A 22,150-nucleotide genomic window follows, 5' to 3' on the forward strand; every position below is an offset into this window, starting at 1 on the left:
GATGACAACATTCAGGATTGCCCAAGACAGCCTTACACACACATCTGAGAGTTGGTGTTGGCTGTGGGCTGGGCACCTTGTCTCTCCTCCACGTGGTCTCTCATCCTCCAGGAAGCTTGTATGGCTTCCTCACGTGGCTATCTCAGGGCACATTCAAGAGGGCAAAGGTGGAAACTTTGAGGCCATTGGAACACAGTATCCTTTTTTCTGCATTCTATAAGTCATGAGGGCAGCCTCACATCACGTGGGGAAGTAGACTCTGTGTCTTGATAGAAGTCGCCACAAAGAATTACGGCCACATTTCATTAACCACAAGATTGCAGCAGATTCTAAGTCACCTCAGCTCTCTCATGTTGTGGGTGAGAAGGGGTAAGTTAGGGAAGTAGTGCTCCTGAGATGACACTGCTCAATGTAGGGATGCTGAGGCTCAGCTTCCCACCCAGGCAGAGAATGTACCTGCTGCTCCTAAGATTGCCCAGTGCCTGTGGTTACAGTGGAGAAGGATCCCATTATAAAACTGACAGATCAGTTGACCCCAAAAACTGTGGCTGAGATCACTGGTTGAGCTGCATGTTGGAATTCTCTGGAGAATTTTTTTAAATCCTGAAATCTCATCTCCAGAAATTTCCATTTTATTGGTAAAAGATTAGGTGTGGGCATTGATTATTCTTAAAAAGCTTCCCAGGGAATTCTCATGTGCAGCCAAGTTTGAGAAGGGCTGATATTTAAACTTGAAACTGCCTTTTCTCAGTTGGCAGAGAGATTCAACTAATGCCTTATTTACTCTGTTGATCTGGTCATCTGTGCATCGTAAACATGTGTCATGAAAGGATAATGTTATACACACACACACACACACACACACACACACACACTGAGTGTTCTTGTAGGTGGTGGTCAAGGAAGCTCACCCTCAAGTGTTTAGGGATCTTCCAAGGGACATTTGTGGAGAGCTGAGCTCTCTCACCAAAAACAGACGCCCTGTGGACATACAGCTGTCTCTTAGGTTCAAGACAAGTTTGTGCACCTGGTGGTCTATTTGGCTTCCTTAAGCCAGGCCATTGGAAGTGAGTCATCAATAGGGAAATACCACTTATTTGAAAAAATTAAGTAAAATTAGCGAAGCCTCTGTTGAGTTAGATCTCAGGGCTCTAACTAAGTGGGCCAAGTGGTAGATGCCTTATCTCTGTTTAGCCACCTAGTAAAAGGTCTTGGGCTTATTCTCAACACAAAAGTGTAAACGATTCCTTTGGAGTAGCCCTCAGCTTTTGTCTGGGAAAACAGGGTTGAGCATAGCAATCAGAAGCAGAAATGTGTCCAAACATCCGAAAAAGCGGAAGTCCAGCTTCGGGCTGGGTGTCTGTTTTACTCATTCTTAAAAATGGATACTTGTGTGCTTCGTACCGTGCGCTCCAGGCTTGTCTTGGGGTTTAAGAATGAGTTTCTTCGATTTAAGGTCCTGCAGTCTAATTTCAAGGGGCAAGATAGAAAGATAGAATGTGAAAGCTAGCAAAGAATCGTGGAATAACCTAGCGATTATAAAAATGCCATTAAATAAACTACTCCAAAGCCAGGAAGCAGGAATATATAAAATGCATTTTACTTTTTACTTTTTTATGATACAGCAGGTCCTCAAATAACATTATTTTGTTCAATGTCATTTCATTATCACATGGATGAAAAAAGCAATTTCTTCCTGGCTGGGGTCACTCTCGATGTGGAATTTCTGTGCTCTCCCAACGTCCACATGGGTCTCCTCTGGGTGCTCTGGTTTCCTCCCACATCCCAAAGCTGTGCTGTTAGGTGTGTCTACATGCTCCCAGGAGGAATGAGCTTGGGTGCGTGTGTGAGTGTGCCCTGAGATGGGGTGGCAGCTGAGCCGCCAGGATGGTCTCTTGTCACCCCAGGCCCTGAAGTGGAATGAGCAGGTAAATAATGATTCTCTTTGTTTTTATTCATCTTTCCTAAATGTTTGTATAGCTCACACTTATTTCAATGTTTAATATTTGAAGTGTTCTGGGTCTTTATTTAGAAGTTCAGTGATCCTTTTGTGACCAGAAATATGCCACAGGAACTTGACTCTTTTTTACATCATCAGTTAGCCTATGGGAAAATTGTTTTCGTTATATGTTGATTCACTTAGAGTCACAGTTTCCAAGAACCTATGGATGACATTAAATGAGGTCTTACTGTGCTTTCAGTCATCCTTCAGAGTGTGGCCCTCAGACCAGCTGCATCAGCATCACTGGGTACTCCACAAATGCACATTTTCGGGCCTCTCCCCAGACCTGCCGAATCAGACGCTCCAAGGTGGAGGCCACAGTCTGGGTTTGAGTGAACCTCCAGGTGATTCTGATACATGATCAAGTTGGAGCAGCACTGCACTGCACTGCACATTTGAGAAATGGTTGCTGTTTGAGATTTAGGGAAGATCTCACAAAGGCTACAACTCAGAGAAAGGGCTTCTGGGCTCAGTTTTCCAGTTAACATATGCAAACTTAGGAAAGATATGGAAATTTTTAAAAATATGTATCATAGCTGGGCACGGTGGCTCACACCCGTAACCCCAGCACTTTGGGAGGCCGAGGCAGATGGATCATGAGGTCAGGAGTTCAAGACCAGCCTGGCCAAGATGGTGAAATCTCGTCTCTACTAAAAATACAAAAATTAGCCAGGTGTGGTGGTGGGTGCCTGTAATCCCAGCTACTTGGGAGCCTAAGGCAGAGAATTGCTTGAACCAGGAGGCAGAGGTTGCAGTGAACCGAGATCACACCACTGCACTCCAGCCTGGGCAACAGAGCGAGACTCCATCTCAAAAACAAAAAATTATATATGTGTATGTATATACACACAGATACATATATATATAATGCTTTCTAGTGTGTCGTATAATGTTTTATGACGCAAAAGCAGAAGGAGAAATCTTATGATTCTTTTTTCTGTAAGAAGAGCCTAGGAGGCTGCATCAGGCTTGCAAAAATTACGTGCCTTTCCCTTGCCCCCCTGCCCAAAGTCTTTTCACATAGAAGATGACACTAGCTTTAAACCCTTCCCCGGGACTGGTCCTAGAGTCTAAATCAGAACCAGTCTGGACTAGTGCATCAAGAAGGCTACAGTTGCCAGGAAAAGAAAGCACTCAACAGATCCAGCCACAAAGGGTTAGGACTTGCTAAATGGTTGGTACCTGAACCTGGGCGAAAGGTGAAAATCAGATGTGACGCCGCCAATGAACACACTGCCCTGAGCACTGACAAGCCCGCTCCGGCCAGGTGAGAGTTTGTCTTCAGGGTGGAGACCCCTTTACTTCTTCCCCTGGCAGGAGCTGCATGCCTAGTGGCCACGCTCCCCAACCCCGAGGAGCAGGGGCCGCCTCAGGAGGGCATCACTGAAAGATTTTCTTAGGAGACACCAAATAAGGCACAGTATTTGAGAAGGAGACCACACACATTCAAAATAACAAATACTTTTCTTTTTTTAAATTTACACAGGGAGGTAAAAGCCCTGGATAATTTTTTTCATATGACAAATGAAAAAAATTGCTCAGTAAAAAAACCAAAGTCAACTACAGTAAATACATCTTTAAAAGGCATTTTAAAAGCATGGGGCCAACTAAACATTTTTCCACCATTTCTACTTTTTTGGTTCAGATTTTTACAAATGCCGCACATGAATTTTGTAGACTGCTAACAAAGAACCTCAGCTTTCATAGTTTTCTCTTTGTTTCTTCAAAAAAATAACCTACCACATCATATTGTAGTTAACTGATGTTCAGGGTTGCTGACATGCCTTTTTTGACATCATGTTTTCTTTGTGCAATTTTTCAGGCCAAAATATCAACAGACAGAGTCTCGCTCTGTTGCCAGGCTGGAGTGCAATGGCACGATCTGGGCTCACTGCAGCCTCTGCCTCCCGGGTTCAAGTGATTCACCTGCCTCAGCCTCCCGAGTAGGTGGGACTACAGGCATGTGCCACCATGCCCGGATCATTTTTTGTTTATTTATTAGAGATGTTTCACCATGTTGGCCAGAATGGTCTCGAACTCCAGACCTCGTGATCTGCCCGCCTTGGTCTCCCAAAGTGCTGGGATTACAGGCGTGAGCCACCACCCCCAGTCAGATTCTTTAGTTCTTAAAGTGACAAACAGAGCTAAGCTGAAGCCCTGCTTGGGTCCCATAGCAGTGATAACGCAGCTAAGGTGAGGCCATGCCTGGGTTCCATAGCAGTTTGTGTCATCAGCCATACAGCTCTTAATCACCTAATCTCAGGAGGTCTTATTTTTAAGTCTTCATCTTGATCTCAATAAGTGGAGAAGGCAGTTTAAGAAGAACATTTTGTTTGAGACTTTCTTAGTTTTCAAGCCAGCTTTTGAAAACACAGAGTTCTTCAAATATTATTTTATGCTGAGCCTATTTTGTATTCCAACACAAAGATAAATTCATAATTGCAAAGATCTGAGGGAGCAAATCTGAAATGTCTGCTTCCACTGCTGCAGAAATGCAGGCATTTGTGGAGACAGCAAATTATTTTGCAAGATGCAATGATGCTTGACATTATTTCAGGGATGCCAGGGTCCCAGCAAAACTCTGAGAAGTTCCCTAGAAGGCAGCCCTTTTCCTGCTGGGGGAAAAAAAAATTAAAAATTAAAAAATGACCTTAAAGGACTGAACTGGATTTACTGTAGCTGAGACCGAGTCCTCGCCTGCATCTGTGAGCCCGGGGCCTGCGGAGAGGCGAGAACCTCTCTTCCAGGTATATCTTCCCCACCCACAGACTTTCCTAGAAGTTTCTTAGAGGAGAGGCAGACAAGGAGTTTTATTGCTAATTCGCTATAACCAAAGTCACCGCATGAAAGACTCTGCAGGTTGGGTACTTTGCAGATTAGTGAATCCAAGACCGTCATTCGAAGTGAGCACCGTCTCCCCAGCCCGCAGAGTCCTTTACGCTAAGTCCTCCTCTGCCTCCAGACACTGAGGAGCATGGCTCTGGGGACATTCATGTTCACACTTCCCAGAGCAGACAGAACTAGGGAGTCTAAGGTGAGAACACTGGTAAGGCTTTGGTCCTTGGAGGTGAGAGCTGGACAGGTGTGGTCACGCCCTCCTGACAGATTCACTGACAGAAGCTGCCACTCAAGTCCACCTAAAGAGAGACTTCCTTACTCACCACAGAGCTAGAAAGTCCATGTGTCGAATCCCTCAACATTGGTATTGACGTAAGCCGGTGGTGTGTGCAAGGAGAGCATGTCCCCAGCTCAATCAAATTCTGCAACAACGGTCACTGTTACAGCGTGACAAAGAGGTAGTCTTTCTCTATGAAACGAAACAGTCAAAGAGGCTGAGTGACAAAAAGTCTGAGTGACGAGTTGCAATACCAGCAAATGTATGGTGAGATTTAAATGTTTTATTTTATCACACAATTTTAGTAGTAATTAAAGTGTAGCAAATGCCTACTGTGTGCAAAATAGGAGGCCAGGCACTCGTAAGAATGAAAGATGAAAATGTGTCCCTGCTTTCTGGAGACTCACAGTCTACTGGATGTGGCCACTATGCAGGGCCAGGGAAGGGAGTTTAATTCAATCTAGAAAAATCCCTTCTTAGAGGAGATGGGACTTGGGCTAGATTCCGAGGGAAGGGCAGAATTTCAAAAGGCAGATGGGGTGAACGGCATTCCAGGAGGACGGAACAATTTATCAAAGGCCTGGAGACTCAGAAGCACACTTTTAGGGAATAACAATAGCCTGTGTGGCTAAAACATATGACAAGTGGGAAATGGGGAGGAGGGATAATCAGAGAAAAGGCTGGATTGCCCTTTTTTTAAAAAAGAAATTGTAATTTGAGCTTTCTAGAAGATCAACCTATTAATCAATCATTAGGTAGCCAGACACTGGGGTGATGGAGAAGTCCTGAAGGAAATTGTGAACTCTTTGGGAAAATAATCTTCAATGCAGGAAACTGTTGACATTAATCTCATTACAGAATGCAGGACTCTGAATCACTGGGTGGTCCCAGGAAAAGAAAGAGAAAGTGAGTTCAAAATGAAGAGCCAGACTCTGATTCTCCAGTTGGTGTTTCCCAGGCAAGCTGGGTAAACAATGTGGGGAAAATGACTTCCATATTCTGGTTCACAACAGTCCAGACTGAAGTGGTAACTGAGCCTGGAAGTATGGGAAGGAACGATGGTGCTTCCGGTAACTCTCCAAAGCACACATGTACACAGCATAGAAGTCACAGTCCCCGGAACGGAACTCACTGTCCCTAGAGACTCAACACAAGAAAAGCAAAGCCAGTTCTTTGCAGAAAAATTGATTGTGACCAGGACCCAAGCGATGAAAGTCCCACCATGAGAAGCATCTTTACAGATGTGGGTTTCACCGGGGTTTCCTTCAGCCCAACCCAGCAAAAGCCATTGAAGTTCCTTTCCACATTCTGAAGACTCTTACCATGCAGGGTGATGTGAGCTTGCTTTTCAAAGAGATGTGTGGGAGACAAGAATATGGAAAAAGTGAAACTGACATTTCCATCTTTTTTTCTAACTTTTGACATGACTGCTTCCACATTTTGCACTGTATTTACAAATGTTTCTCCTAGTGTTCGGAAAAATGCAATCAAAATTACTGTAAGATTTTCAGAGGTGAGGGTGTAGCACCTGCCCTCCACAACTCTTTGCATAGTAGGGGCCATATGCAGGTGGGGCCACAGTCATGAAGCAGAACGCCTCCTCAGTCCCCCACCAGCACCAGCTAACAATGATGGCTTTCCTTCAGTCACAAAATGCACCTATTCATTAGATGTTGACTGTCAAAATCTCCCAGGGACCCCAAAGGATGGCACCTCCCTCTGGGTTTTCCCACCATCAGTTGGGTCAATAAGAAGAGCCAAAACATATTTCTGCTTTAAAAAATGTAGGGGCCCTAACTCTTTTCTGTTGCCGTATTTGCTACTAACTTTTCATCCTAGATAGTTCGGCACCTTCCCTGGTTGCTTAACTAGGCATGGTAGGTCCCAGAAGGAAAAGGAAAGTTTGTCAATGTAACCATTTCTGCAGGTCATCAAACCATTCATCTTACATATTTTTAAAAGATGCTGAGGCTGGGCCCAGTGGCTCACACCTGCAATCCCAGCACTTTGGGAGGCCAAGGCAGGTGGATCACCTGAGGTCAGAAGTTCGAGACCAGCCTGGCCAACATGGTGAAACCCCATCTCTACTGAACATACAAAAATTAGCTGGGCGTGGTTGCACATGCCTGTAATCCCAGTTACTCAGGAGGCTGAGGCAGGAGAATCGCTTGAACCCAGGAGGCAGAGATTATAGTGAGCAGCAATCTCGCCATTACACTCCAGCCTGGGCGACAAGAGTGAAACTCCGTCTCAAAAAAAAAAAAAAAGAGATGTAAATTGTGTTTATTTATTATTATTAATGAAACTGACAAAAGGAAATTCTGAAGTTTCAGGAGCTTGCCCTAAATCTAACTCTCTGCTAGGTAAGCATTCCCCATAAAAATCTACCTGGGTTGTTCAGATATAAGTTGATATACGAGGTCTCAACATCTTGTCTCTGTTTCTAAATGATCCATTTGAAGGGTTATCTCTGAGTGGAAGAATACAGAGAGCTCTGGACTTAGGATCCAAACGTAGGACCAAGGCTTAAACACGGCTGAGTGACCATGGGCAAGTTAACTGACCCCGGGGAGTCCCAATTGTCTCACCTATAAAACAGGGAGGAGGACATACTTCAGAGTGCTGTGTTGCTAATTACATGAGATAAAGTCTTTAAAAATAGCTAGCGCATATGCAGGTTTTCAGTAAGACTCACCTTCCCCCACTCTTAGAATGGTAGATGCAGAGCTAATGACAGATGCCAAGATAGATGGCTTTTAAAAAGAACATGAACCACTGGGATGATGCCAGCACTGAAGTCATTTCATTGTTTGGTGTTTTGGGGGTAATGGTAGATGAATCTGAAATGAATGAATGGTAGATGAATCTGAAATGAATGAATGGTAGATGAATCTGAAATGAATGAATGCTAGATGAATCTGAAATGAATGAATGCTAGATGAATCTGAAATGAATGAATGGTAGATGAATCTGAAATGAATGAATGGTAGATGAATCTGAAATGGTAGATGAATCTGAAATGGTAGAGGAATCTGAAAGTTGTATCTCCCAGGATAGAACTGGGATTTAAGATGGAAACTTTTGGAAGGTGGGCTCCATTTTTCCATAACCAGGAGCCTTCACCTGATGAGGGAGTGGCTTTCTCAGGAGTGGCAATGCCTGTAGCACTAGAGGCCGGCAAGAACAATCTTAAAGAGACAATTTGGCCAGGCACAGTGGCTCACGCCTGTAATCCCAGCACTTTGGGAGGCCAAGGTGGGTGGATCACCTGAGATCAGGATTTCCAGACCAGCCCAACCAACATGGCGAAACCCCACCTCTACTAAAAATACAAAAACTAGCCAGGCATGGTGGCGTGTGCCTGTAATCCCAGCTACTTGGAAGGCTAAGACAGGAGAATCACTTGAACCCGGGAGGCAGAGTTTGCAGTGAGCTGAGATCATGCCATTGCATTACAGCCTGGGTGACAAGAGCGAAACTCCGTCTCGAAAAAAGAAAGAAAGAAAGAACAGTAAGTACATTAAGTTTCTTACAAAAATTAAAAAGTCCACTTGTCAGAAAAAAAAAGTTTAGAAAATACATATCAACGATGAATAGATATCACAATATAGTATGATATATAGAATATTATAGTAATACTCTATTTTGACTATTTTATAAGGAAATGTATACATTCAGAAATTATTTATTTAGTACCTACTATATACCTGGCACTAGGCTGGGCACAGCGTAAATGCCCTTTTTCAATTAAAAAAATCAGTGAGTCCACTTTGGAGGTTTATAAAGGCAGGAGAGGGATGCTGAAAGAGCAGGGGCCTCTACAGCTGCCCTGGGAACACTGGGTGAACTCTGGCACTGTGGTGGCTTTAAGAGAGGGAACGTCCAGCTGGAAGTCTGAAAACCAGGATCTGTCCCTAGGTCCCCACTGAGCCTCTGAGTTACAGAGCAAATTTCTACCTCTCTGTGCTTCAGTTTCCCAAAGTCTGCCCCCATAATCACCTCCTTTCAGTAAAATGACAATAGAAGTGACAATATGGAAAAGTCTTTTTTTTTTTATTTGAGATGGAGTCTCGCTCAGTCGCCCAGGCTGGAGTGCAGTGGCTCGATCTCAGCTCACTGCAAGCTCCGCCTCCCGGGTTCACGCCATTCTCCTGCCTCAGCCTCCCAAGTAGCTGGGACTACAGGTGCCCGCCACCACGCCCGGCTAATTTTTTGCATTTTTAGTAGAGACGGGTTTCACCGTGTTAGCCAGGATGGTCTCCATCTCCTGACCTCATGATCCGCCCGCCTCAGCCTCCCAAAGCGCTGGGATTACAGGTGTGAGCCACCGCACCCTGCCTGGAAAAGTCTTAAAATGAAAGATGCTGATGATGAATGAAGCCAAGTTATTTTAAAACTTTTTATTGAAAACTAACATAAATAGGAAAGTGTACACATAAGCCTAGCACCACCCAGATCAAGAATGGACAATCACCAAACCCCCGCTGGCCCCTGGAAGTCACTACCAGCCCCTCTGGGAAACTGCTACTCTTGCTTCCAACAGCACAGACGACTTTTGCTAGTTTTGTGCTTTGCATTAATTAATTCAAGTCTGGCTTCCTTGGCTCAACGTCATATTGTGAGATCCAACCATATTGTTGGCTATAGTCATAGGCTGTTCATTGTCAGTGCTATATAACATTCATTCTCTATGTGAATGGATCACAACTTATGCATCCATTCTCATGCTGAGGCATTTGAGTGGTTTCATATATTGCCCTTGATCTATAGAAAAGATCAGAAATTCTCTTATGCAGAAAGAGTGATCCACAAATGAAATTCACCATCTCTTTCCTATTTTAAATTGGTCTGATCAAAGGAATTTTTGTTTTCCTTCCATGTCAGAACGACATCTGCTCTGACTGTAAATTAAGTATCAATACTTTTGACCAGGAGTTACAGAAAGGAGAAGGGGGTTACTGTATTGACAACTGACTCGAGGGAGTTTTCTTCCTACTTCCAAAGGAAACTAACGTGGCTTTGGATGGTGATTGTTCCTCAAGGAAGGGACTGTCTTGGGTTTCTTTCTGGTTCTGTAACAGTGTCCCACATCCAGGGATGCTAATCAACGTGTGGTGCTGGTGGACAGAGCGGATGGCACGTGGGAGGGGGAACAGCACCCAAACAGGACGCAAAAAAAGGCACTTGAAATTACCACTTTAGAAAATAAAGTGATGTTTATGCACAGAATAACACAATTTCTTGTTCACACATCCCACCTATGACATTAATCAGAGCCTTCACCTATGGGCTGAATGTCATCTTTTCCACTCCTAGTAGTTTACAGATTTTTTACTTTGAAGTGGAGGAGAAAAAAAAAAGACAGAGCTGCCCTAAAAGGAATGAGGAAGTGAGAGCTCTCCAGTGTCTGGCTGGCTTCGTCTGTGTGACAGCCCATGATGTTCTTTCCGGTCTCTGTAATATTCTGAATTTCCACCTGCCCGCCCCCTCGCTTATAATGCAGAGCATGTGAAGGGAGACCGGCTCAGTCTCCCTCTCTCCCAGTGGACTAGAAGCAGCAGAGTGTCATGCTCTTTCTCCCATTATTTACAGCTCACCGGATGTAAAAGAACTCTGGCTAGAGACCCTCCGAGGGTAAGTACTATATATTAACACGCCTAGAAATTGCAGGCTGCCTTGCCAGTCACAGGTCACTCAGATCACAGGCAACAGAAAACAGCTAGCCCGTGGAATATACACTCACTTTATAAAGTCTCAGGACAAAGAAAGCTTTGCTTCAACGTGAAGGCTGCACCTTTTTGGTGTAGGGATTCTATAAATGTTGTCTTTGTTTCATGTTTACTATTGCAGCATCCTGGAGATACATTTTTTTTTTCCTTTTTGGATTAGATGAGAAAATCCATGCAAAGCACCTACTACGATAGCTGGCATATAGTGAGGACTCCCCCTAAAAAGTTAATGTTAATGTTAATTTAAAATGTTAATGTAATTGATATCCAAATTATCTCTTGATGGGAATGGAATAAATTGGTGACAACGTTTAGAATGGTAAAGATAGTTGGCTTAAATAATTTAGAAATAATTGTGTTCAGATGCTGTTCTTAACAACATATGACATCTGGTAACACAGAACTGACTTTAAATGAAAACTTGTCTATGTAATAGTTTTTTTTCCAAAGTAAAGGCAATTGAAAAAGTAGTAAAATAGAAAAATAAATAAATAAATAAATAGTTTCAAACTCTGTGCTTTGGCAAAGTGGTGCTGAAAGTGGCCAACCTACTGTGTGTTCCTCCTAACTCCTTTCCATATGATTCGTTGTAGACAGAGCCACAGCCGCACAGGAGTGAAATTCACTCCCGGACAGTCAGTCCCAATACTGATGAAGCTGAGAAGCAGCCACAATGCTGTGAGTGACACTCTCACATTTATTAATTCGCGTTTCCTAGAGGCAAGGGCCAAAAGATATTTACCTAATTTTATTTTTTCTCTTTTAGTCAAAAACACTAAATGCCAGTAATATGGAGACGCTAATCGAATGTCAATCAGAGGTAAGAAAGCAATTTTTGAAACTTTTTATCTGTACTGTGAGAAGGTGGAAAACTTTGTTTTATTGAATATTATTTGGGTTGAATATTAATTATCAGAGTAGTAAATTAACATCACACATGTAGTAAATTAAACACATTAATTAGGATCTTATATGATGACAATCGAGACTTTAATATTGCCTCTAGAAGCTAGAAAAAAACATCAATGCACTCTACTGACTTCATTTTTAATATGAATAAAATGTTGTATGTGTGTTTTGTGGGGAAAGACTCGATAGGTTTCTTCAGTCACTATATTTAACTGAAATAAAAATGTTTTTAGGGTGACATCAAGGAACATCCCCTGTTGGCATCATGTGAGAGTGAAGACAGTATTTGCCAGCTCATTGGTGAGTTTTGAAAACATACTGATCTTTTATGTAAGTGCTAACAACCAGCGTTCTTGGTTTGCAAAACCACAGCGTTTTTACTCTACTAGGAATTTTTTTGTATAAGTGTTCTGTTAAAGACCGCAGAACATTAACCCTTAAATGGCAGGTGTGCTCCAACTCACTAGAGCCGGGAGTGCTGCGAGCGGAAAGAGCCTCTCCACAGAGAATCCCCCAGTTCTGCCAAGGGTTTTTAATGCGGTTCCGTCTCCTGGCCGTGTATGTTTCCACAATTAGCATGCACACATTTGAAAACACACAGCGTCTTTTCCATTTTCTTCCTTCTCTTATGGAGAATGCATCCAAGAGCCTATGAAGCAACTGTTGCTGATCTCAAATCCCAAAGGACCCACCATTCGCTCTCAATTTTTTTCATAATGCATTTAATTACAGCATAACCCTGACCCAGTTCTCCTGAACCATACAGGCCACTTCTTTCTCATCACGCTTCCACTTGCCAATCTAAAATGTACAGAAACATATGCCAATGCATTTAGAAAATATAGCCTTTATAATTAGTTTAAAAAAAAAGGAGAAGGAAGGAAGGAAAAGAAAAGAAAGAAGGAAACTTTTGAGATTGCAATATCCATTGCACACACATCTTGTGGATTTCGGAAGGACAGAATATCTTGATAACGTTTTGCTGATAATTTCCAGTTGCCAGATGTAGGTTCAGACCTTCCTGCCGCGATTCGTATTTGCCTCTGTCCTAAAGCAGCGACCTGGAAAACCCAGGTGACCAGTCACCCGGAAGGAAGAATGGTGTTAGCTCCCTCTAGTGGCTATGTAGTGCCTGCGAGGCTGCAAAGGGTTGGAGCCGGCCCTGCTATGTGCCTTCGAAGAGAGATACTGAGCAAGTCACTTCCTCACCTTTTAAGTTTCGTTTTCTTCGCCAATTAAAGGAGGAAATCAAAATAATCTATTTCATATCAGAAATTTCCTCTATAGTTATTCAGGCCAGTAGGTTAAGATGGTTGTTTATGATCTGCACAGTTAGGTTTTGCTAATTTTCTGTAGCAAACAGCTGGAAAGAGTGAAAACAGGAAAGGTGGAGGCTCTGAGGAACCCTGGTGTTGCTGTTTAGGGAACTGGTTGCCCTGGTAACAGTGTGGTTGTTTATCGGTTGGTTTTTCTAGATTAAGATTCACGCCCTTTGCTTTCTTAAGTTTTCAAAATTATTTTTCTCACATGGCATATACTATCGACCACATTATGTGGCCAACGATACCCATTTTCTTACCTGGATCTTTGCGTATTAACACTGTAGTCTAATTTTTCTCGTTGCCTTGTTTTCTTGGCTGTAGAAGTTAAGAAGAGAAAGAAGGTGCTGTCCTGGCCCTTTCTCATGAGAAGGCTCTCCCCTGCATCAGATTTTTCTGGGGCTTTGGAGACAGACTTGAAAGCATCACTATTTGATCAGCCCTTGTCAATTATCTGTGGTGGCAGCGACACACTCCCCAGACCCATCCAGGTAGGCATGCATTTTCTCATAAACCTACTTCAGTTTTCAGTTGGACATGCAAAATACTCGGGAAATCTGAATGTCATTCTCCTATGAAGTTTGTAGGGACTGATCTTCCATATTTTCCACTCTTCGACATGGCACTCCCACATATGCATGCAGTTAGAAGAATATCTGACTGCTTCCATTCCAGAAATTGAAATTAGTTGTATTTGCCAATGAGCTCAGAGCTATGGTCCCTCCATTTCTCTGACTGCACAGAGTGAAGAATGCCGAAGATTTGTAGCTTCTGAAGAGTCTGAAGGGGAAACAGAATATAGACTTTGTGATCCAAAATCCAATGCTCATATGGAAGTATTTGAAATGAGAGAGCTCCAAAATGATTTTAGAAAGTGCAAAATTAGAGCTTTCACAATTTGCCTCCTCTTAGAAAAATAGCGGGGTTGAGGAAGGCCATTGATAGCGACTGAACTGAAAGCAAAATCTGACATTAATATTCCTGTTAAGACTATCTCAGTATACTAGAGAAGATAACTAACTTTTAGAGAGATGGTATTTTATGACAAGTAAAGTTAGAAACTGTTCATGTACATTATTTTAATTCTTTCTGCAGTCTAAGCATAGATCTTCATGCATTAGTAGCAGCACAGTATCTTTGAACCAATGGTAATCCTTTCCTGTTCCTATCGCTGTTTCCTTTAGGACATTCTCACTATTCTATGCCTTAAAGGCCCTTCAACGGAAGGGATATTCAGGAGAGCAGCCAACGAGAAAGCCCGCAAGGAGCTGAAGGAGGAGCTCAACTCTGGGGATGCGGTGGATCTGGAGAGCCTCCCCGTGCACCTCCTCGCTGTGGTCTTTAAGGTGAGTTCAACACGCTTGCGCCAAAAAACCTGCCAAGGGGCCCTGGCACACTCATTCTCAGGATGCAAGAAATAGGCTCTTCTCTCCACACAGCAAGGTACACTGATCTTGGAGTTTTATTTTTTTCATTAAGCCCTTTATTTATTTATTTATTTGGTAAGCACCTCTGTTTCTGTGACCTCAGATTCAAACAGAAAGCAATGCATTCTGCTCTCTCAAAACTTTGCCAACAACGGGCAATTTGATTGTTCCATGGCAGAATCCACATGCCAAAATCCAGTGGCCCCTCAGAACACACCCACCTGGGGATGGTGCCTCTGACTCTGCTTGATGTTAGAAAGTCGCAGAGAGGCCAAGGGTGTTGCAGAGAGGGTTCCCTGGATTAATCAAATGCAGGAATGAAGGGGCACAATCTATGATGGGCTAAGCATAGAACACCCTGTGATGGAATGAAAACCAGGTGAAAACGAGGACATGGGACATCATACAGTACCAATAGGCCAATAGCCCGCTCTCATCCCCCAGGACTTCCTCAGAAGTATCCCCCGGAAGCTACTTTCAAGCGACCTCTTTGAGGAGTGGATGGGCACTCTGGAGATGCAGGACGAGGAGGACAGAATCGAGGCCCTGAAACAGTAAGTCATCAAAGTCATCAGTGATTGCCAGGCCGCATCACCTCCGTCTTCTGATTCTTTACACAACTTTGTAAAAGCTTCATGATCCCTGTTTCATGAGAATTGTGATGTTTAGGGAATCTGAGTGGAATTGCTTGTCCACTCCCAGAATAAAAACCAGAGGGTGCCCTGGACTTTTGAAGTTTAATTTTAGCCAAATGAAAGGAAATATTTCTTCAAAACGTAGGAAGTGAATTTCAATCCTCACAAATCCCAAGAGGTAGGGAAGTCTGAAAATGTAAGCTGTTCAAAAAAGTGTGAGATAAAATCAGACCTGAAAACTGTAACACAGGCTTGCCAGCAAAGTGTAGGAGTTTGGGGTTATCTTTAAGCTACATTGGTGTCATGCAAGGCAACAGTTCTCCCATAAAACATCCCTCAGGATGCAGCCAGGCAATGGGGTGGGGGCGGTTGTTTTGTTCATAAAATTTCATAGCATATTTAATCCTCTTATAATTAACCAAAAGGAAAACTATATAATAACAAATTCCAGTGAGAGTAAAAATAATAACATATGCAATGGAAAGTGTGATCTGTTAGTGACTAGAGAATTCTAAAACCCAAGCTTTGAAATGTCAGCACGGTTATCACATCCTATGAAAGTCTATCTATATGTTATAATTGTCCCACATGGCTAAATATTTTCAATGACATATGTATAGAAGTGAAGACATTAAAATGTCTGTCCCAAAATGAATATTCTAAGATTATCACCATGAGTTTCCACCTAGACATAAAGCATTTTTATAACAATTCCTTCTTCTGAGAAATGAAAAGAATCACCATTTCATTTTTTGAAAAAGAGACTTTAAGAAGTCTAATTTCTTATCATTAGGAACAATGTTGTGATTGAAGTGCTGCCTTATTATGAATATGCCCTTAGAAACTGATTTAGTCGGCTGGGCGGGGTGGCTCAGGCCTGTAATCCCAGCACTTTGGGAGGCCAAGACGGGTGGATCACGAGGTCAGGAGATCGAGACCATCCTGGCTAACACAGTGAAACCCCGTCTCTACTAAAAAAAAAAAAAAAAAAAAAAAAAAAAAAAAAAAAAAAACTAGCCGGGTGAGGTGGCAGGCGCCTATAGTCCCAGCTACTTGGGAGGCTGAGGCAGGAGAATGGCATAAACCCAGGAGGCGGAGCTTGCAGTGAGCTGAGATCAGGACACTGCACTCCAGCCTGGGCGACAGAGCGAGACTCCGTCTCAGAAAAAAAAAAAAAGAAAGAAACTGATTTAGTCTTCATAAAGATTTCTCAGAATGTTGTAAAAATGTGTCATCTTCGTTTGGTAATTATAGTTTGTTTTTGTTTTAAGGCAAGAAAACCAGCCTAGCCGTGTTAGAAACAGAAAGAAATTCTACATGGCTAAATGATTACTCAACAAAACTATTTTCTAAATATAAATGCAAATTCTGGTCTTTAATGCAGATTGGCTTCATAATTTAAGCTCTGTATAAATAATAAAGGGCTGAATTATTCATGTCCCAATTATAAAGGCCAGTTTCTTAGCTCCTCAAGACCTTGCGGTTAACCAGCCTCACTCTGTGTCAGTTGCCACTGGAAGTGTCTGAATGAGCATTTCACAATATTACTTGTGAAAATGCACCTTCCTCATTTTAAAGGAAGTCTGGTTTCGGCAGAAACTCTCAGCTTGCTACACTGAAGACCATTAGCCTTTTTGAAAACTAACATCCCTTCACTTTATTCCAGGGTTGCAGATAAGCTCCCCCGGCCCAACCTCCTGCTGCTCAAGCACTTGGTCTATGTGCTACACCTCATCAGCAAGAACTCTGAGGTCAACAGGATGGACTCCAGCAACCTGGCCATCTGCATTGGACCCAACATGCTCACCCTGGAGAATGACCAGTGTCTGTCATTTGAAGCCCAGAAGGACCTGAACAACAAGGTTTGTTCTGCTTACTGATGAGAAATCCCCAACTTATGATCTCAGCATCTCTTTGCCAAATGCAGGCAATAAAATGCTTCTGAATGTCTCCAACTGAGTCAGCATCACAGTGAAAATATAAAATGCAAAATGCTTTTGTCATAGTTCCACTCCCTCAGATACATGTATCTAATGAAACTGAATAAATCTGTGTCTTCTGTGGTCTGTGACACAGATGAGTGCTGCAAGTGTTTACATCACTCTCTCCCGATATAAAAAAAGCCCTTTTGTTTTTGTGGTTTGTACGACACAGTCTATCGATCTGAGAAACTACTTACTTAAATGAAAATGTTATTAATACTTTAATTTTTTGTATGTTCTTAAATTTAAATGCATGTCTCAAAACACCAAGGAGTATCTAACTTTAATGTATATGATTGTTGGCATGGTGGCTCAGGTCTGTAATCTCAGCACTTTGGGAGGCCGAGGCAGGTGAATTGCCTGAGCTCAGGAGTTTGAGACCAGCCTGGGCAACATGACAAAATCCCGTCTCCACTAAAAATAGAAAAAATTAGCCGGGCCTGGTGGCACATGCCTGTAGTCCCAGCTACTCGGAAGGCGGAGGCAGGAGAATCAGTTGAGCCCGGGAGGTAGAGGTTGCAGTGAGCCGAGATCGCGCCACTGCACTCCAGCCTGGTGACAGAGTGAGAGCCTGTCTCACAAAAATAAAAAGTATCTGATTGTTACCAAATTTCTGTATGCTCTTTTCAGACACATAAAGATCTCAAATTCTCATTTTGGCATGTGACTCCACTGTGTCCCCATTCTTCCTCACCTCCCTAAAAAAAAAAAAAAAAAAAAAGTCTTCAAGCTGACAAATTGCTTACTTTTCCTCACAGGTGAAGACACTGGTGGAATTCCTCATTGATAACTGCTTTGAAATATTTGGGGAGAACATTCCAGTACATTCCAGTATCACTTCTGTTGACTCTCTGGAGCACACTGACAGTTCAGGTATGGAATGTGCTATCATTTGATTACGATTGTAGGGAAAAGTTCATGCCAGGCTGCCCGTCATGTAAAGCATCTCTGATGTATGAGGTAGAAGTTACCTTCACAATTCCCCAAGTCAGACTAGACTCCAGTCCACTAAACATGAAAACCCTGCTCCGGGCTTTTCCTGCAGCGCCTCTCAGACCACAGATAGTCTTTGCCCCTTCCCAGTGTTCATCGCAAATCACTGCTGATTTCACTAAGTCACCTTTAGCTCTGGAGTTGGGTGAGAAACTTTTGTTTCCACTTCATGGCATATGACTCCATTACAATGGAAATGGGTCCAGTAAAAGGAGCGGTTTTAAAAATTAAGGTCAATAAATTTGCAGTGAAATGCTGTTCTCTCTTTTCTTATTCTCTCCTCTCTTTCTCTCCTCCTTCTCTCCTTTACTCATTTCCTTTCCCTATTTTTCTTCTGATCTCAAAATAAATTCAGAAAGAAACAAACTTTTCATATGGTACATTTCTTGTCATATCAAGCCCCTAAGTAGTTCTGCTAATAAATCACCTAGTGATTTATTAGCAGAATTAGTCCCCTGATTGGTATGAGCAGGGCGAACTGTAGCAAAGTTCATTTCTAAAAGAACCTGAACGGCCATGCGTAGTGGCTCACGCCTGTAATCCTAGCACTTTGGGAGGCCAAAGCAAGCATATTACCTGAGATCAGGAGTTTGAAACCAGCCTAGCTAACATGATGAAACCCCCTCTCTACTAAAAATAGAAAAAACAGCCAGGCATGGTGACGGGCGCCTGTAATCCCAGCTATTCTGGAGGCTGAGGCAGGAGAATTGCTTGAACCCAGGAGGAGGAGGTTGCAGTGAGCCGAGATCACATCACTGCACTCCAGCCTGGGCAACAAAGCAAGACTCTGTCTCAAAAAAAAAAAAAAAAAATACAAATACAAATAAACCCAAACAAATGTTCAACTGCTCTTTGACTTCCCCCAGATGTGTCGACCCTGCAGAATGACTCAGCCTACGACAGCAACGATCCTGATGTGGAATCCAACAGCAGCAGTGGCATCAGCTCTCCCAGCAGGCAGCCCCAGGTGCCCATGGCCACAGCTGCTGGCTTTGATAGTGGGGGCCCACAGGATGCCCGAGAGGTCAGCCCAGAGCCCATTGTGAGCACCGTGGCCAGGCTGAAAAGCTCCCTCGCACAGCCCGATAGGAGGTACTCAGAGCCCAGCATGCCGTCCTCCCAGGAGTGCCTTGAGAGCCGGGTGACAAACCAAACACTAACAAAGAGTGAAGGGGACTTCCCCGTGCCCCGGGTAGGCTCTCGTTTGGAAAGGGAGGAGGCTGAAGACCCATTTCCAGAGGAGGTCTTCCCTGCAGTGCAAGGCAAAACCAAGAGGCCGGTGGACCTGAAGATCAAGAACTTGACCCCGGGTTCGGTGCTCCCAAGGGCACTGGTTCCCAAAGCCTTCTCCAGCAGCTCCCTGGACGCGTCCTCTGACAGCTCACCCGTGGCTTCTCCTTCCAGTCCCAAAAGAAATTTCTTCAGCAGACATCAGTCTTTCACCACAAAGACAGAAAAAGGCAAGCCCAGCAGAGAAATTAAAAAGCACTCCATGTCTTTCTCCTTTGCCCCTCACAAAAAAGTGCTGACCAAAAACCTCAGCGCAGGGTCTGGGAAATCGCAAGACTTTACCAGGGACCACGTCCCAAGGGGTGTTAGAAAGGAAAGCCAGCTTGCTGGCCGAATCGTGCAGGAAAATGGGTCTGAAACCCACAATCAAACAACCCGCGCCTTCTGCCTGAGACCCCACGCCCTCTCGGTGGATGATGTGTTCCAGGGAGCTGACTGGGAGAGGCCTGGAAGCCCACCCTCTTATGAAGAGGCCATGCAGGGCCCGGCAGCCCGACTCGCGGCCTACGGGAGCCAGACCGTGGGGAGCATGACCGTGGGGAGCATGAGGGCGAGGATGCTGGAGGTGGACTCCCTCCTACCCCCTCTTCCACCTGCTCACCACACAGGAGACTCAAGACACAGGGACAGCAAAGAGCCACTCCCTGGCCACGGACCCTCTCCCCTGCCTGAGCGATGGATACAGAGCAGAACTGTCCATGCTTCTTGGGACTCTCTGGGGCACGTGTCTGGCCCAGGGAGACCTGAGCTCCTCCGGCTGAGGACCGTCTCCGAGTCCGTGCAGAGGAATAAGCGGGACTGTCTCATGCGACGATGTAGCCAGCCGGTCTTTGAGGCTGACCAGTTCCAACATGCCAAAGAATCGTATATTTAGGAGGGAGGCCATACACCATGCCATAGCTTGTGCTATCTGTAAATATGAGACTTGTAAAGAACTGCCTTTAGATTGTGGTTTTAAAAGGTCTTGAATAAGCTCCTTTAGAACGCTGTGCAAAGCCCTCCTCAGTGAGGATAGCTACACCATGGCCATGGTGCATCAGATAGTCTGTGTGTACCCGGATTTGTGCAATATGTAACAAATGTATAAAATGTATTATAGATAAGGTGTTAGGTGCAAAGAATGTCTAATAATCCCTGCATACGTTTGTGGATTTGCAGTGAAGTACATTGCTGTTCCTTGCTTCCTGGGGCACTTTTCTCTTGGCTAGTGTTTGAAAATTATCTTTGCTTTTATAATGTGGCCTCAAATGTCATGCCAATTTTCACATTTTCCACAAACTCCATTTAGGGAGAAGTGTTTAAACCCCCGGTAAGTTTACTCTATACCAGAGTAAACTATATATTACTCCATATAAGCAGCCTTGCAATAACTAATCACCACCATAGACGAAAGAAACAGACTGCAAGGAACAGAGCTGAGCGTCTGGAGCCATCAAAGGCATTAAAAACTCCAGCAAAAGCAGAGGTCATAGCAAAAATCATGAAAAAACACTTCAACCTGTCCTTTCAATCATCCAATTAAATTTGGGTAAATTAATGAAAATGTATTATATCAATATTAACTCATCTACAGCACTTTGAGTTTCTTTGTAATTCATGATGTCCTATCCTATAGTGTGGAGGTAAATGATTTTATATGCATTGGGGGTCATATATAAAACTTCAATGTAATTTCACTACAATAAATTGCCTTCCTTATTTGAAAGTAAAAATGTTCATTTTTTTATTGACATGTTACCTCCTTTCCCTCGATTAATAGAAATCCACCGAGAAAATCATTCACATATTGGTTCACTCAACAAGCATTTATTGAATATATATTCACTATTCTAGACTAATAGCAAGACTGGAGATCTTGTTTAGGAAGAAGCAGTCTCTGTTCTCCAGAATTTGCAAAACCATAAAAAAGTACCTACTTTAACCCATTTTCTTTTTCAGCAACCAGTCATTCTGCCAGAAAAATTTAGTACACAAATAAAGGATAATATAATAAATGTAAAATTTCTCATTTCTAGCGAATTAAACTTTCCAGTAATTTTACATCTCATCTCATCTCATTCTTATGATGCTCACTTTGCTTAATGATTGGCAAACATAATGGTAAAATGTTTGTAATGTATTAGAACTTTACTGCTCAATTATTAAGATATTTATCCAGTATCTTTGAGATACTGGACTTCAATTTTCCTTATTTCATCAACTTTTTAAAAGAAAATATCATACATGCTTCTCCTTTGTTATAGAAATATGTTGTGTTGAGTCTTTTCAGAGATGATTTATCAATAATGTTGTGCAAAGTTAATAATGTTGTAAAATAGACTGCTCAAGGTAGCACACTCAGACCTAATATTAAAAATACTTTATTGATGGGCTGGGCGTGGTGGCTCATGCCTGTAATCCCAGCACTTTGGGAGGCCGAGGTGGGCAGATCATTTGAGATCGGGAGTTTGAGACCAGCCTGGCCAACATGGTGAAACCCCATCTCTACTAAAAATACAAAACATAGCCAGGTGTGGTGGTGGGCGCCTGTAGTCCCAGCTACTTGGGAGGCTGAGGCAGGAGAATCACTTAAATCCGGAAGGCAGAGGTTGCAGTGAGCCGAGATCATGCCACTGTACTCCCGTTGGGGTGACAGAGTGAGACTCGGTCTCAAAAAATTAAAATAATAAATAAATAAAATAAAAAATAAAAATATTAAGCACCAATAATATATAAATTTCATGGGGGCAGAGCTCAACTGACTGCTAAC

The 22,150-nt window shown here is 43.2% G+C and overlaps 1 protein-coding gene and 1 long non-coding RNA gene across 2 annotated transcripts; one reads left to right on the plus strand and one right to left on the minus strand.

The window, feature by feature from the left end:
* Positions 1-10,643: 10,643 nt before the first annotated feature.
* TAGAP (T cell activation RhoGTPase activating protein) lies at positions 10,644-21,113 on the plus strand. The gene is made up of 10 exons (XM_015137624.3): positions 10,644-10,751; positions 11,440-11,524; positions 11,613-11,666; positions 11,989-12,055; positions 13,399-13,565; positions 14,259-14,420; positions 14,946-15,055; positions 16,803-16,998; positions 17,877-17,991; positions 18,978-21,113. The coding sequence occupies exons 2-10, from the start codon at positions 11,498-11,500 to the stop codon at positions 20,273-20,275; spliced, it is 2,196 nt and encodes a 731-aa protein (XP_014993110.3). The 5' UTR covers positions 10,644-10,751; positions 11,440-11,497; the 3' UTR covers positions 20,276-21,113.
* LOC106998184 (uncharacterized) lies at positions 11,677-15,047 on the minus strand. The gene is made up of 3 exons (XR_013416154.1): positions 14,914-15,047; positions 13,335-13,854; positions 11,677-12,816 (listed from the first exon to the last, which is right to left on the minus strand). It is a non-coding gene; the product is annotated as an uncharacterized LOC106998184 (long non-coding RNA).
* Positions 21,114-22,150: the final 1,037 nt, after the last annotated feature.

The sequence above is a fragment of the Macaca mulatta genome, chromosome 4 (genome assembly GCF_049350105.2).
Source record: "Macaca mulatta isolate MMU2019108-1 chromosome 4, T2T-MMU8v2.0, whole genome shotgun sequence".
Classification (NCBI taxonomy): Eukaryota; Metazoa; Chordata; class Mammalia; order Primates; family Cercopithecidae; genus Macaca; species Macaca mulatta.

Excerpts from the sequence above, each read along its gene's own strand:
- TAGAP (XM_015137624.3), top strand. The coding sequence starts at position 11,498 with ATGAAGCTGAGAAGCAGCCACAATGCT. Across the intron at positions 11,667-11,988 it reads TAATCGAATGTCAATCAGAG|GGTGACATCAAGGAACATCC; the intron begins GTAAGAAAGCAA and ends AAATGTTTTTAG. Across the intron at positions 12,056-13,398 it reads CAGTATTTGCCAGCTCATTG|AAGTTAAGAAGAGAAAGAAG; the intron begins GTGAGTTTTGAA and ends TCTTGGCTGTAG.